Raw genomic sequence first — 14,344 nt, forward strand, 5'->3', positions numbered from 1 at the left:
GACTTGTGTTATATTAATTTGGATGTGTACTTACCCAATTGGAAGGGACTTCTCGGTTAGTAGTATTGGTAACAACAGGGTCGGCCCAAATAAAGTAATTCTCGTACCCGGGCTCTCTTGCCACAGATCTCTTGAAATATTCAGATTCAGTACTGGCGTGATTTGGAACAAAATCCAGAATGATTTTGATACCTAAAATATTAGTATATTGAAAAAAATAATTCAAACACAAATATAAACAAAATCCACTGAAGTTAGTGACTAAAAAATAATATATACATATACAAAAAATATGAGTAAAATCGTAAGGAGCTTGAACTCAAGAAGTGAAACATTATTGAGAGTTCAATCTATCGTTCTTATAAAATTGCATAAATAATTTATAGTATCCCATCAAATCTTAAATTTGATTGGACGCTTTTTCGAAAAAAAAAAAAAAAAAATTGCGTTGAGAATTATACTAAAGACAAAATGAAGGAAATAAGTGAATTATAATTACCAAGATTGTGTGCCTTTTCAACCAATTCTTCAAAGTCCGCCATAGTACCATATTCTCCTTGAATATCATAGAAATCGCTAATATCATACCCAAAGTCTACCATAGGCGAGACGAAGACGGGCGACATCCATATAGCACCCACGCCAGCCTCAACTAAGTGGTCCAGTTTTGATGTGATACCTATGATTATAATAAAAAAAAATATTGTAATAGGATGCAAATTCAACCTAAATTTAATTCGTTTTAATGCACTATTAACTTAAACTGTTTGCAAATTTTCAATAATTACGTGTCGACATGTTGCGAAAAACAAATTAATTAGTCTATTTTTTTATTTCGATTGATTGATTCAGCTTGTAAAATCAAATAAAAGTCAGAGCTTAATCCACCACGCTGTTCATTGCAAGTTTGCAGATATATTCCCTTCTGTAAGTATCGATTGCTATCAGGTGTGTATGGCAAAAAAGACAGATAGGCAAGGCACTATTTTGTCATTTAAACAATAATTGGTCATTTTTTTATTCTATATTAATATACAAATCAGATGTGAAAAAGCTTGACACTTTTCACCTAAAATGTCTGAGATCTATTATGAAGATCAGATGGCAAGACCATGTGCCAAATACCGAGGTCCTACGACTTTCTGGAATGTGTGGAGTGGAGGCTTTGCTTATCCAGAGACAGCTGAGATGGTGTGGGCATTTCCTTCGCATGGATGACCGCCGTCTACCCAAAGCAGTCTTTTACTCTGAGATGGCAGAGGGTAAAGGAAGACACGGCGGTAAACATCTACGGTATAAGGATGTGTTCAAAAGAAACTTGAATGCTTGTGCTATTGATCCCGAAAGCTGGGAGGAACTCGCATTAAATAGGTCATCTTAGCGATCTACTATCAATTATAAAATTAAATCATTTGAAGAAAATCGACTTCTAGCACTTGATTCAAAACGCCATGTTAATAAACAGAGACCTAAACCCTCCTATACTTACACGTTTTTTTGTTATTTAAAATGAACATCTACAGGCTCTAAATTGCCTATGCCTTTTGTCAAAAATCATGCATTCCTGCGGGCAATTTATTACATAAAACTGCAGATCGACGGTTATGTGACTTCCTAGTCAAGATAGGACGTGGTCCTACGCTGACGGTATTTCTTTATTGCAACTGCATTTATTTTTTATTCGATTACACATATCTATTAAAACAGCCTGTATAAGGAGTACTCTGGCATAACAACAAAATAAATTTGCAGTGAAATTTAAAACGTAAGAAATTAAAATTATTTTGACAGTAATCCTAATAGATTAGTGATTAAGTAAGGCGTGATGTTATCGAAAGCGCATAAGTCAGATAATAAAAGTATTAATACTTTTTGTTCGTGTGGTAACACGGTGAACGGTGATTCAACTAGAATGTTGATGGATATGATTAGCTTATATAAGTTATACGTTAAACGGAATATTTACATGGTCATTCTTTGTTCCCATATTTGACTCATACCATGGTCATCTTCACTTATCTGCTTATTGGATAACAATTAAATAATTATGTTCTCAAGTATATTAAAGATAAATCGCGAAAATTTAGCTGGAAATTTCCTGCTAAGGCTATATGATATATTTTATTCGGTAACCACCATTCAAACCAGACTTTTAGTAGGCAACTCTATGTCATCGTATTCATCATATTTTATTGATATAAGATTACATATGAAACATGTAGGTGAAAGTAACTAGAACAATATATGTATATTATTATACCTGTTTATACCTGTCACCACTTGGTAGCAGTATAACAACTACTGAGTTATGCCTGGAAAATAATAGATAACCCGGCGTTGGCATTTTCTACAGGCTTTATAATGTCGGCAGGTATTAAATTTATTCTTTAATTTCGTCGGTACATTTTTGAATAAAAATAAATTTTTCAATTTTGAATTAAATATAGCCTGGCCAAGATTTTTCAGACAACACTTATTTTTCTATTATAAAAATAAATAAACAAAATAATTTTAATCCCGCTTAATGGATGAAGTTCGTCACTAGTTTGTATCTCGTGCTAATAGCTTTTGCACTTGTTCCGAAATATAGGAGAAAAAAAATTAGGCCATGAGAAACATTGTGAATATCCTGCTCTGCGTATAAACAGTCAAAGTAGGAGTGCTCACTATTAAATTAAATTAAATGAAACTTTAAAAAAAATTAACTTTCAGTTTTATGTATTACTAGCGACCCGCCCCGGCTTCGCACGGGTTCAATGCTGATACTAAATATACTACAGAATGTCTTTATTTATAGTGTGAAGCTAGCTTATAGCATGGTTATTAACATAATAACAACAACATTCAAATATGCGTCGTTAGATTACACGTTGTTACAGAATGCGTTGAAGAAATAAAGGTTCACTGCCTGTTTCCCGTAGGTGATAGCGTGATAATAGTATGTAGCCTATATATTGACCCGACTTCTTAATAATATTCGTGCCAAACTGAGGTAGGGCACAGCAGGAATTTCCTGCTCAAAATATGGAGCAGCCCGACTGGGGTAGTACCTCGACCTTACAGAAGATCACAGCAAAATAATACTGTTTTCAAGCAGTATTGTGTTCCTGTTGGTGAGTAAGGTGACCAGAGCTCCTGGGGGGGATTGGGGTTTGGGTCGGCAACGCGCTTGCGATGCTTCTGGTGTTGCAGGTGTCTATAAGCTACGATAATCGCTTACCATCAGGTGAGCCGTACGCTTGTTTGCCGACCTAGTGACATAAAAAAAAAAAAAAAAAAATTTGAAGTTAATCCATGCGGTACTTTTTGAGCTTATCCTGGACATATACACAGAAAAACAGACAAACAGACAAAAATTCTAAAAACTATATTTTTGGCTTCGTTATCGATTGTAGATCACACCGTAAGTAGGTATTCTTTTAAAAAAATATTCAATGTACAGTTTTGACTTTCCTAAGATTTTATTATATGTAGGTATAGATTTTTACTATATTACTTTGTATGTAAAATTATCTTTTTATGATAATGTATTATTTTTAGTAATACAGTAAAGATAATTGTGGTTTCATTTAGAGAAAAGATTGGTTGAATTCAATTGCTTAGAATTCAGTTTTTTGTTTGACTTAAAAACAAACAATGCTTAGTTTAGTAACAAAAACATTTATTTACTTAGTAGAAATATTAAATTTACCTTTGATATCACCGATGCCATCACCATCGCTGTCCTTGAACGACCTTGGGTATATCTGATAAACGATTGTATTCTCCCACCAGTCTAGTGGTTTTAGTTCTGGTCTGGTGGCCAGGACTTCCCATGTTGAGCTGTCGACCACCTCACCTACCACAACTATAGCACCAAACCAGATGCCTAATATTTTTAACAAAGACGGCATTCTGACTGCCAAACGCTTACTAAATATCTAATTTTGTTAATTTAATATCATTATAGCGATACAAGTTTTTGGTGGGGGAGAATATTATCAGTATTATAACAACTACTAATAAAAAATTGAATATGTTTGATTTTATATAATCACTAGCTACTGCCCGTGACTTCGTCCGCGTTAAATAGTTACTCGAAAAAAACCCTCGGTTTTGAAACATTCCTCATTAGTGTACCGCTCCTATTGATCTTAGCGTGTTGATATATAGCCTATAGCCTTTCTCGATAAATGGGCTATCTAACACTGAAAGAATTTTTCAAATCGTATCAGCAATTCTTGAGATTAGCGCGTTCAAACAAACAAACAAACTCTTCAGCTTTATAATATTAGTATAGATTATTAATAGTAGTTTAATTATTTCTTGAATAATAAAACAACTTTTTGAGATTTTATCGCTTTAATTCCTTTAATAGTACTAGGATTGTAAATAGGCTACGTTCGACCTGACTATAATCGGGTACCGTGCATTGCAAGCATTGCAAGTGCGTTGCCGACCGTTTCCCCTAACCCTTCTCAGTTTTTTTGGTCCAGGACTTTTAGGGTAGTATACTAATCCTAAAATAAATACTAATAATCTCAAGAATTATAGAAACAAAGTCATACAAAGATTATATCTGTTGAAAATTATAAATATTTTATATTTCTTTATAGCAGTGTCGTTTAATAATACGTTCCAAAAATATATTATCGTCAGATAAGTGTTGATAAATAACTACAACGTTATTTTTTATCATAATTATATTTTAAATTTAAATGTTCCAGAACCTCGTAGTTTAGTAATAAGTACCTGGGTGACCGAGCTTAACTCGGTATTTTTAGTAAATCATGTGTTTTGGAAATCATATTTAAATACGAATTACATATTGATAAAATATAAATAATATTTTTTGATTTTACCGACATAATAATATAAAATATGAACTGGCTATTTAAATAAAAAATGCGAGTGCAATTAGAAAAAAAAAAGAAAAAATAATAATCGATATGAAAATTTGAGGATTTGAACCGTAGTCTTTTCGGTCGGTCGCGACCGGTCGATTTCCCACTGAGTTATTACAACTTTATTGACAAGTGCGAAATTTACCTCCGTATTCTAACGATATTGTAGCCATTTTTTCATTGCCTAAAAACAGGGATAAAACGACATTTTCTAAAAATGAATCTAAAAATATTCTCGGATAACTTCGTCGTTTATGAACCGATTTTGATAATTCTTTTTTTGTTGGAAAGGAGATATCCTAAGTGTGGTACTATGATAAAAAAAACAAGGATTTGATGATGGGACTCCAGAGAAATCGAGGGAAACCCTCGAAAATCCGCATAACTTTTTACTGATTTTGATGATTTTTAATTTAATCGAAAGCTGATGTTTATCATAAGGTCACATTTAAATTTCATCGAGATCTGATCACAACTTTTGGGGTGATCTTTGATAATGCGTATTTACTTGACAATTTTTTCGTCTACCTACGTTGTATTACTTGTCGATGTAATTGAAGTCGGTTTTTTTTCATTTGCCAGCAAACACAATTATTTAATATTGTAGATTCAGGTCTTGGTGATATAACCAATAAAAATATGTTTTTTATTTTTTATTAATGCATTATTTATTAAAATTATACATCATAACAATAGTTATTTCTATGTAGGCGATCCTCGTAGTACAAGAGCTTCTCCAGGATTAAGAGTAAGGTTGCCTTCCAGTGGAATGGTATCACTGCAAAAAAAAAAATTAATTATTCATAAATAATAATAAATTCTTCACACTCAATGTAATACAACAGAAGAATCAAATCATTTTTTTTAAGTAATTTATAACTAGGTCGACAAACGAGCGTACGGCTCACCCGATGGTAAGCGATTACCGTAGCTCATAGATGCCTGCAACACCAGAAGTATCGCAAGCGCGTTGCCGACCCAATCACCAATTCCACAGGTGCTCTGGTCACCTTACTCACCAACAGGAACACTTATTTAGCTGTGATCTTCTCGTCGAGGACAAAATGATAAAGTTGTAAATAAAAATAATAATAGATATTAATTGTATCTGAATTATTATTCTGAGTCGATTTTTATTTGTTTTTTTTAAATTTGTAATTGGCATAATTATTGTGAATACTTGGGTGACTACTTTAAAAAGTTGCGAACTAAAGTTTATTGTTTAATGATGGGAACCAGTATACGTACTCAGTGTTGTATCTACTGCTGGTACTTAAATAAATAAATAAACTGAAAGCAACAGTAGAATTAAGATAAAAATGTACTGATAACGATTTGTATCAGCTCCTTTCGTGCTCGGCAACAGTGGCGTAGTGGGTGGGGGGGGGTGGGGGGCATTAGGCGTAGAAAGCCCCGGACGCTATAACAAAGGGGCGCAAATGGTCAGCAAAACAGAAATTGCTGGACTTATTATGGTTTTCGAATGGAAGGGGGGGGCTAAGCTGACTACGTCACTGCTCGTCAATAAGGATAAACGTCGCGAGGACATCGCAATCGCGAAAAACTTTTGTCACGAAGCAGTTTTCGAATAAAAATTAAATCAAAATTCCATTCCCCTAAATATAAGTAAATCCCAGAAAATACAGCATTGAAGAAATAAGTTCCTGATATGGTATCTTCGTAATGTATGACATAAAATATTGTCTTATATTGGATGCCCTAGAAATACGTTGAGAATAAACCACGTAGGTATAGATGAAAGGTTTAGTAAGAATTTGGTATTCCCAGACGTTATCTATGTCTATTTTGTTTTCTGTATTTCATGCAAGATTAACTTATTTTATAATAAAACAAATTTCTTTTTTAAAAGAGTAACTGCGGGGTTTCTAGCCGATTCTATGCAGAATCTACGTTCGGAATCGGTGCTAACTTTACTTGTAACTATATTAAATAAAACGAATTTTATTTTAATTTGTAAAATGACGATTCAGTGCTTTTGATGATTTGTCAACAAAGTAAAATAAAAAAGTTAAACTTCTATCGACAATTTATGACCACGGCGTTTTGAGCAGTAATGTTTTTTTTATCTCACTCTCTCTTATAAATTTTTTATGTTTCTTTCTTTATATGATCACATTTTCGTTTCATCGAGTTTTAAATCATAACAATTCCAAAAAAGTTTCGCTTCATACAAATTTGGAAACAAGTTTATGAGATCAAACAAAAAAATATTCTACCGATTTATTACTAGAGATAAGTAATCATTTCATTACACATATTACGTTGAAATCTTTTACAACAGCAGTAAAATATTGATGTACTTTTTAGCAGTAATTAGATTAAAAACACTGTAATACTTACTCCACATTTCTATCTGAGTGTATGCTTGATATATAGACGGTCAAGGGTTCTCTTAACAGCGATATAGCAGACAGGTCAACTGCGTCTTGTTCCTGACCCACATTAAAGACGAGGGCGTAAGTGTCGTAGGTGCGCAGGTATCTCACGAGCACCAGGGTATTCGCCGTTAGACTTTCGATGTGGTATTCTCCGTGTGATAATGTTGGTTCTTTTCGCAGTTTCGTCAGAGCTTGGTACACCTTTAAAACAGTAATATTGATTATACAAATATTGATTATTCTATCCAAAGGGGACTACGCCTGTAGACAGCTTTTAGTGGTGCTTAGGCTAGCCCTTATGGGTATTTGCAACGTGAGAGGAGTTGTAGTTGTGTTGATTGATTTTTTTTTTGTTATAACAATCATATCGTGCTGAATCTGAAAATAATGGTGTGTAATTTAATTTTTAATATTTTGTTGTGTTTTAATAACTGTATGTTTAAAATTATATTTGTTCGGGCGCTTACCACGTTTATTGTTTCCTATTAGTCGTACGTCAGACTCCCCGTGATCATGGCGATTGAAACCAAAATATAGGGACCTCAACAAAACAATAAACGTGGTGAACATCCGAACAAATATAAATCTAATATATAAAATTCTCGTGTCGCGGTGTCTGTAGTTAAACTCCTCCGAAACGGCTTGACCGATTCTCATGAAATTTTGTGTGCATATTGGGTAGCTTTGAGAATCGAACAGCATCTATTTTTCACCCCCCTAAATGTTAAGGGTAGTCCATCCATATTTTTTTTAATTTTTAGGTAAATTATTTATTCTTTATTTTATTATGATTTAGCGTTGAAAAATACATACAACCCTAAATTTCACCCTTCTACCGCCAACCCCTATTTTTTAATAGCGTTTAGCGGCAAGACAACGTTTGCTTAGTCAGCTAGTTTAAATATGAAAAGCGATCGCGTTAGTTTAAAACAATATACTAGTGTATGTGTTAACTTGGTATGTATTGGAATTTTTGTTTGTTAACGTAATAGACTAGTTAATTACCATAAAAGTTACATAATTATTTTAACATTTTTTGGATTCGTTAAAATTCATAAAGTTTTATAAAATACCTTGAAATGACTTCTTTCTGCCTCTCTTTGTGCCTGCAAATTTAGTTCCATGTAATCTAAACCAACTGGTAGCCAAGTGGTTGCGTTTGTTGAAAAACCAGCGCTGGTAGTATTATCCCATTGGTAAGGAGTACGAGCCGGGTCTCTTGAGAACTCTAAGTAGTTATCTGGGTTCCCTTGATTACAAGCAGCCACGTCCACTGTATCTTCCCAACTGACATAACCATCTCTCATACCAATTTCTTCGCCTTGATAAGTTATAGCGACTCCTGGCAGCATCATATTCAAAGAGTTTAAGCCATCCATCATATCTGGTCTGAATCTTGAAGGAACTCTATTTTGGTCGTGGTTTCCGAACTTGAAAAAAATATTTTAGTCATTAGTGTTAATTTATACAGTTGTCAATAGTATTTATGTAATATCTATACTTACGACCCAATTAGCAACTTGTCCTCGAGGCATGTAAGTTAACCAATGTAGGATTATATAGACGAAATCCCGAGCATTCGAACTTGCTGACAAACTAGTGATGAAGTCGAAATTGAATGGGAAATGGGCACCGATTCTGCCTTTTTCGTCGCCGTAGTAGAGCATCGTATTGTATATATTGGCGTATGCTTCTGCTAGCAATATCCTAAAATATAGTCCATTAATGAAAACAAACACACTAAACTCGGAATGAGTTTTACAATATAAGGGTGGAGGGAACATATATATATGAGTGTACATAAACGTCCATTTGACCCAAATAAATATTTACTAAAGGATTCATTGAATGAACTATTCAAACCCGATGTTAGATTAATAGTAAATAAAAACGATTCCAAAAACACTTGGGTATGTTAAAAGAAATCTCTTCTGAAATCAGATTTCCCGATTAAAAAAAAATTTAAAGTGTTAAAATTTTTAATCTTACTTGGTGTCAGTTTGGTTTACTTCTGTCCATCTGTCAGCGACTTCTCTCCATTCGTAAACCACATCATAAAGTTCTGGTTGATCTCTAACGTACTCCTGTGTCGTGTAACCGGCTTGATCCGGTCTTACGAATAGGTTTCCGCTCAAAGGCTCATCGGGATATGTGCCATTATGATCATCAGGGTTTGCTTCAAACATATGCGGTAGAGCATCTAACCTGTAACCGTCCGCTCCCTTCTCATACCAAAATTTCATTATATTAAGCATTTCGTTTCTAACTGCTGGTTCTCTAAAATTAAAGTCAGCTTGTTCTATCGCAAATTGATGTAAATAATACTGCTGGCGTTCTTCATTCCATTCCCACACGGAACCACCAAATTGACTGATCTGAAAACAAATTACAGAATTTATGTTTGATCTTTTTTTTTTCTCTTTGAAGACAGCTTGAACAAGCGCAGTAAATATTGGCAGTTTTAAAACTTCCTAAATTATTCTAGTTACAATTAATTTTAAATTAGTCGGTACGCGACAAAATAGAAACTGCTTGTAGTTTTAAACTTAATAGCAACTAAGAAGAAAAGAAATAAAGCAAATTTTTCCTATTTTATAGTTAGACGACTTAAAACAGTGACGATTAAAATGAACCAAGTTTCAAAGATTGTTTTGTTCATTTGAAATTTGTTAGTTGTTATAAAGGACTTGTGTTATATTAATTTGGATGTGTACTTACCCAATTGGAAGGGACTTCTCGGTTAGTAGTATTGGTAACAACAGGGTCGGCCCAAATAAAGTAATTCTCGTACCCGGGCTCTCTTGCCACAGATCTCTTGAAATATTCAGATTCAGTACTGGCGTGATTTGGAACAAAATCCAGAATGATTTTGATACCTAAAATATTAGTATATTGAAAAAAATAATTCAAACACAAATATAAACAAAATCCACTGAAGTTAGTGACTAAAAAATAATATATACATATACAAAAAATATGAGTAAAATCGTAAGGAGCTTGAACTCAAGAAGTGAAACATTATTGAGAGTTCAATCTATCGTTCTTATAAAATTGCATAAATAATTTATAGTATCCCATCAAATCTTAAATTTGATTGGACGCTTTTTCGAAAAAAAAAAAAAAAATTGCGTTGAGAATTATACTAAAGACAAAATGAAGGAAATAAGTGAATTATAATTACCAAGATTGTGTGCCTTTTCAACCAATTCTTCAAAGTCCGCCATAGTACCATATTCTCCTTGAATATCATAGAAATCGCTAATATCATACCCAAAGTCTACCATAGGCGAGACGAAGACGGGCGACATCCATATAGCACCCACGCCAGCCTCAACTAAGTGGTCCAGTTTTGATGTGATACCTATGATTATAATAAAAAAAAATATTGTAATAGGATGCAAATTCAACCTAAATTTAATTCGTTTTAATGCACTATTAACTTAAACTGTTTGCAAATTTTCAATAATTACGTGTCGACATGTTGCGAAAAACAAATTAATTAGTCTATTTTTTTATTTCGATTGATTGATTCAGCTTGTAAAATCAAATAAAAGTCAGAGCTTAATCCACCACGCTGTTCATTGCAAGTTTGCAGATATATTCCCTTCTGTAAGTATCGATTGCTATCAGGTGTGTATGGCAAAAAAGACAGATAGGCAAGGCACTATTTTGTCATTTAAACAATAATTGGTCATTTTTTTATTCTATATTAATATACAAATCAGATGTGAAAAAGCTTGACACTTTTCACCTAAAATGTCTGAGATCTATTATGAAGATCAGATGGCAAGACCATGTGCCAAATACCGAGGTCCTACGACTTTCTGGAATGTGTGGAGTGGAGGCTTTGCTTATCCAGAGACAGCTGAGATGGTGTGGGCATTTCCTTCGCATGGATGACCGCCGTCTACCCAAAGCAGTCTTTTACTCTGAGATGGCAGAGGGTAAAGGAAGACACGGCGGTAAACATCTACGGTATAAGGATGTGTTCAAAAGAAACTTGAATGCTTGTGCTATTGATCCCGAAAGCTGGGAGGAACTCGCATTAAATAGGTCATCTTAGCGATCTACTATCAATTATAAAATTAAATCATTTGAAGAAAATCGACTTCTAGCACTTGATTCAAAACGCCATGTTAATAAACAGAGACCTAAACCCTCCTATACTTACACGTTTTTTTGTTATTTAAAATGAACATCTACAGGCTCTAAATTGCCTATGCCTTTTGTCAAAAATCATGCATTCCTGCGGGCAATTTATTACATAAAACTGCAGATCGACGGTTATGTGACTTCCTAGTCAAGATAGGACGTGGTCCTACGCTGACGGTATTTCTTTATTGCAACTGCATTTATTTTTTATTCGATTACACATATCTATTAAAACAGCCTGTATAAGGAGTACTCTGGCATAACAACAAAATAAATTTGCAGTGAAATTTAAAACGTAAGAAATTAAAATTATTTTGACAGTAATCCTAATAGATTAGTGATTAAGTAAGGCGTGATGTTATCGAAAGCGCATAAGTCAGATAATAAAAGTATTAATACTTTTTGTTCGTGTGGTAACACGGTGAATGGTGATTCAACTAGAATGTTCATGGATATGATTAGCTTATATAAGTTATACGTTAAACGGAATATTTACATGGTCATTCTTTGTTCCCATATTTGACTCATACCATGGTCATCTTCACTTATCTGCTTATTGGATAACAATTAAATAATTATGTTCTCAAGTATATTAAAGATAAATCGCGAAAATTTAGCTGGAAATTTCCTGCTAAGGCTATATGATATATTTTATTCGGTAACCACCATTCAAACCAGACTTTTAGTAGGCAACTCTATGTCATCGTATTCATCATATTTTATTGATATAAGATTACATATGAAACATGTAGGTGAAAGTAACTAGAACAATATATGTATATTATTATACCTGTTTATACCTGTCACCACTTGGTAGCAGTATAACAACTACTGAGTTATGCCTGGAAAATAATAGATAACCCGGCGTTGGCATTTTCTACAGGCTTTATAATGTCGGCAGGTATTAAATTTATTCTTTAATTTCGTCGGTACATTTTTGAATAAAAATAAATTTTTCAATTTTGAATTAAATATAGCCTGGTCAAGATTTTTCAGACAACACTTATTTTTCTATTATAAAAATAAATAAACAAAATAATTTTAATCCCGCTTAATGGATGAAGTTCGTCACTAGTTTGTATCTCGTGCTAATAGCTTTTGCACTTGTTCCGAAATATAGGAGAAAAAAAATTAGGCCATGAGAAACATTGTGAATATCCTGCTCTGCGTATAAACAGTCAAAGTAGGAGTGCTCACTATTAAATTAAATTAAATGAAACTTTAAAAAAAATTAACTTTCAGTTTTATGTATTACTAGCGACCCGCCCCGGCTTCGCACGGGTTCAATGCTAATACTAAATATACTACAGAATGTCTTTATTTATAGTGTGAAGCTAGCTTATAGCATGGTTATTAACATAATAACAACAACATTCAAATATGCGTCGTTAGATTACACGTTGTTACAGAATGCGTTGAAGAAATAAAGGTTCACTGCCTGTTTCCCGTAGGTGATAGCGTGATAATAGTATGTAGCCTATATATTGACCCGACTTCTTAATAATATTCGTGCCAAACTGAGGTAGGGCACAGCAGGAATTTCCTGCTCAAAATATGGAGCAGCCCGACTGGGGTAGTAGTACCTCGACCTTACAGAAGATCACAGCAAAATAATACTGTTTTCAAGCAGTATTGTGTTCCTGTTGGTGAGTAAGGTGACCAGAGCTCCTGGGGGGGATTGGGGTTTGGGTCGGCAACGCGCTTGCGATGCTTCTGGTGTTGCAGGTGTCTATAAGCTTCGGTAATCGCTTACCATCAGGTGAGCCGTACGCTTGTTTGCCGACCTAGTGACATAAAAAAAAAAAAAAAAAAAATTTGAAGTTAATCCATGCGGTACTTTTTGAGCTTATCCTGGACATATACACAGAAAAACAGACAAACAGACAAAAATTCTAAAAACTATATTTTTGGCTTCGTTATCGATTGTAGATCACACCGTAAGTAGGTATTCTTTTAAAAAAATATTCAATGTACAGTTTTGACTTTCCTAAGATTTTATTATATGTAGGTATAGATTTTTACTATATTACTTTGTATGTAAAATTATCTTTTTATGATAATGTGGTTTCATTTAGAGAAAAGATTGGTTGAGTTCAATTGCTTGGGATTCAGTTTTTTGTTTGACTTAAAAACAAACAATGCTTAGTTTAGTAACAAAAACATTTATTTACTTAGTAGAAATATTAAATTTACCTTTGATATCACCGATGCCATCACCATCGCTGTCCTTGAACGACCTTGGGTATATCTGATAAATGATGGTATTCTCCCACCAGTCTAGTGGTTTTAGTTCCGGTCTGGTGGCCAGGACTTCCCATGTTGAGCTGTCGACCACCTCACCTACCACAAGTATAGCACCAAACCAGATGCCAAATATTTTTAACAAAGACGGCATTCTGACTGCCAAACGTCTTATTACTAAATGATTATGTTAAATTTAATATCATTATTGTGATACAAGTTTTTGGTGGGGGAGAATATTATCAGTATTATAACAACTACTAATTAAAAATTGGATATGTTTGATTTCATATAATCACTAGCTACTGCCCGCGACTTCGTCCGTGTTAAATAGTTACTCGAAAAAAAACCCTCCATTTTGAAACATTCCTCATTAATGCACCGCTCCTATTGATCTTAGCGTGTTGATATATAGCCTATAGCCTTTCTCGATAAATGGGCTATCTAACACTGAAATAATTTTTCAAATCATATCAGCAGTTCTTGAGATTAGCGCGTTCAAACAAACAATCAAACTGTTCAGCTTTATAATATTAGTATAGATTATTAATAGTAGTTTAATTATTTCTTGAATAATAAAACAACTTTTTGAGATTTTATCGCTTTAATTCCTTTAATAGTACTAGGATTGTAAATAGGCTACGTTCGACCTGACTATAATCGGGTACC

The 14,344-nt window shown here is 33.7% G+C and overlaps 2 protein-coding genes across 2 annotated transcripts in view; both read right to left on the bottom strand.

The window, feature by feature from the left end:
- LOC123668779 (maltase A1-like) overlaps window positions 1–3,893 on the bottom strand; it is an 8,546-nt gene extending 4,653 nt beyond the window's left edge. Inside the window, exons 1-3 of the mRNA XM_045602476.1 lie at window positions 3,692–3,893; window positions 500–679; window positions 35–192 (exon numbers count right to left, since the gene is read on the bottom strand). Of these exons, the coding sequence (XP_045458432.1) occupies window positions 35–192; window positions 500–679; window positions 3,692–3,893 (540 nt within the window). The remainder of the gene's footprint in view (window positions 1–34; window positions 193–499; window positions 680–3,691) is intronic.
- A 1,632-nt stretch (window positions 3,894–5,525) lies between these two features.
- Window positions 5,526–13,829, bottom strand: LOC123668787 (maltase A1-like). Its single transcript, XM_045602483.1, has 8 exons — window positions 13,628–13,829; window positions 10,464–10,643; window positions 10,001–10,158; window positions 9,272–9,657; window positions 8,788–8,989; window positions 8,356–8,712; window positions 7,245–7,483; window positions 5,526–5,661 (listed from the first exon to the last, which is right to left on the bottom strand). The coding sequence occupies exons 1-8, from the start codon at window positions 13,827–13,829 to the stop codon at window positions 5,586–5,588; spliced, it is 1,800 nt and encodes a 599-aa protein (XP_045458439.1). The 3' UTR covers window positions 5,526–5,585.
- Between the last annotated feature and the right edge of the window lie 515 nt (window positions 13,830–14,344).

This window comes from Melitaea cinxia, chromosome 3, assembly GCF_905220565.1.
Source record: "Melitaea cinxia chromosome 3, ilMelCinx1.1, whole genome shotgun sequence".
In the NCBI taxonomy this organism is placed as follows: domain Eukaryota; kingdom Metazoa; phylum Arthropoda; class Insecta; order Lepidoptera; family Nymphalidae; genus Melitaea; species Melitaea cinxia.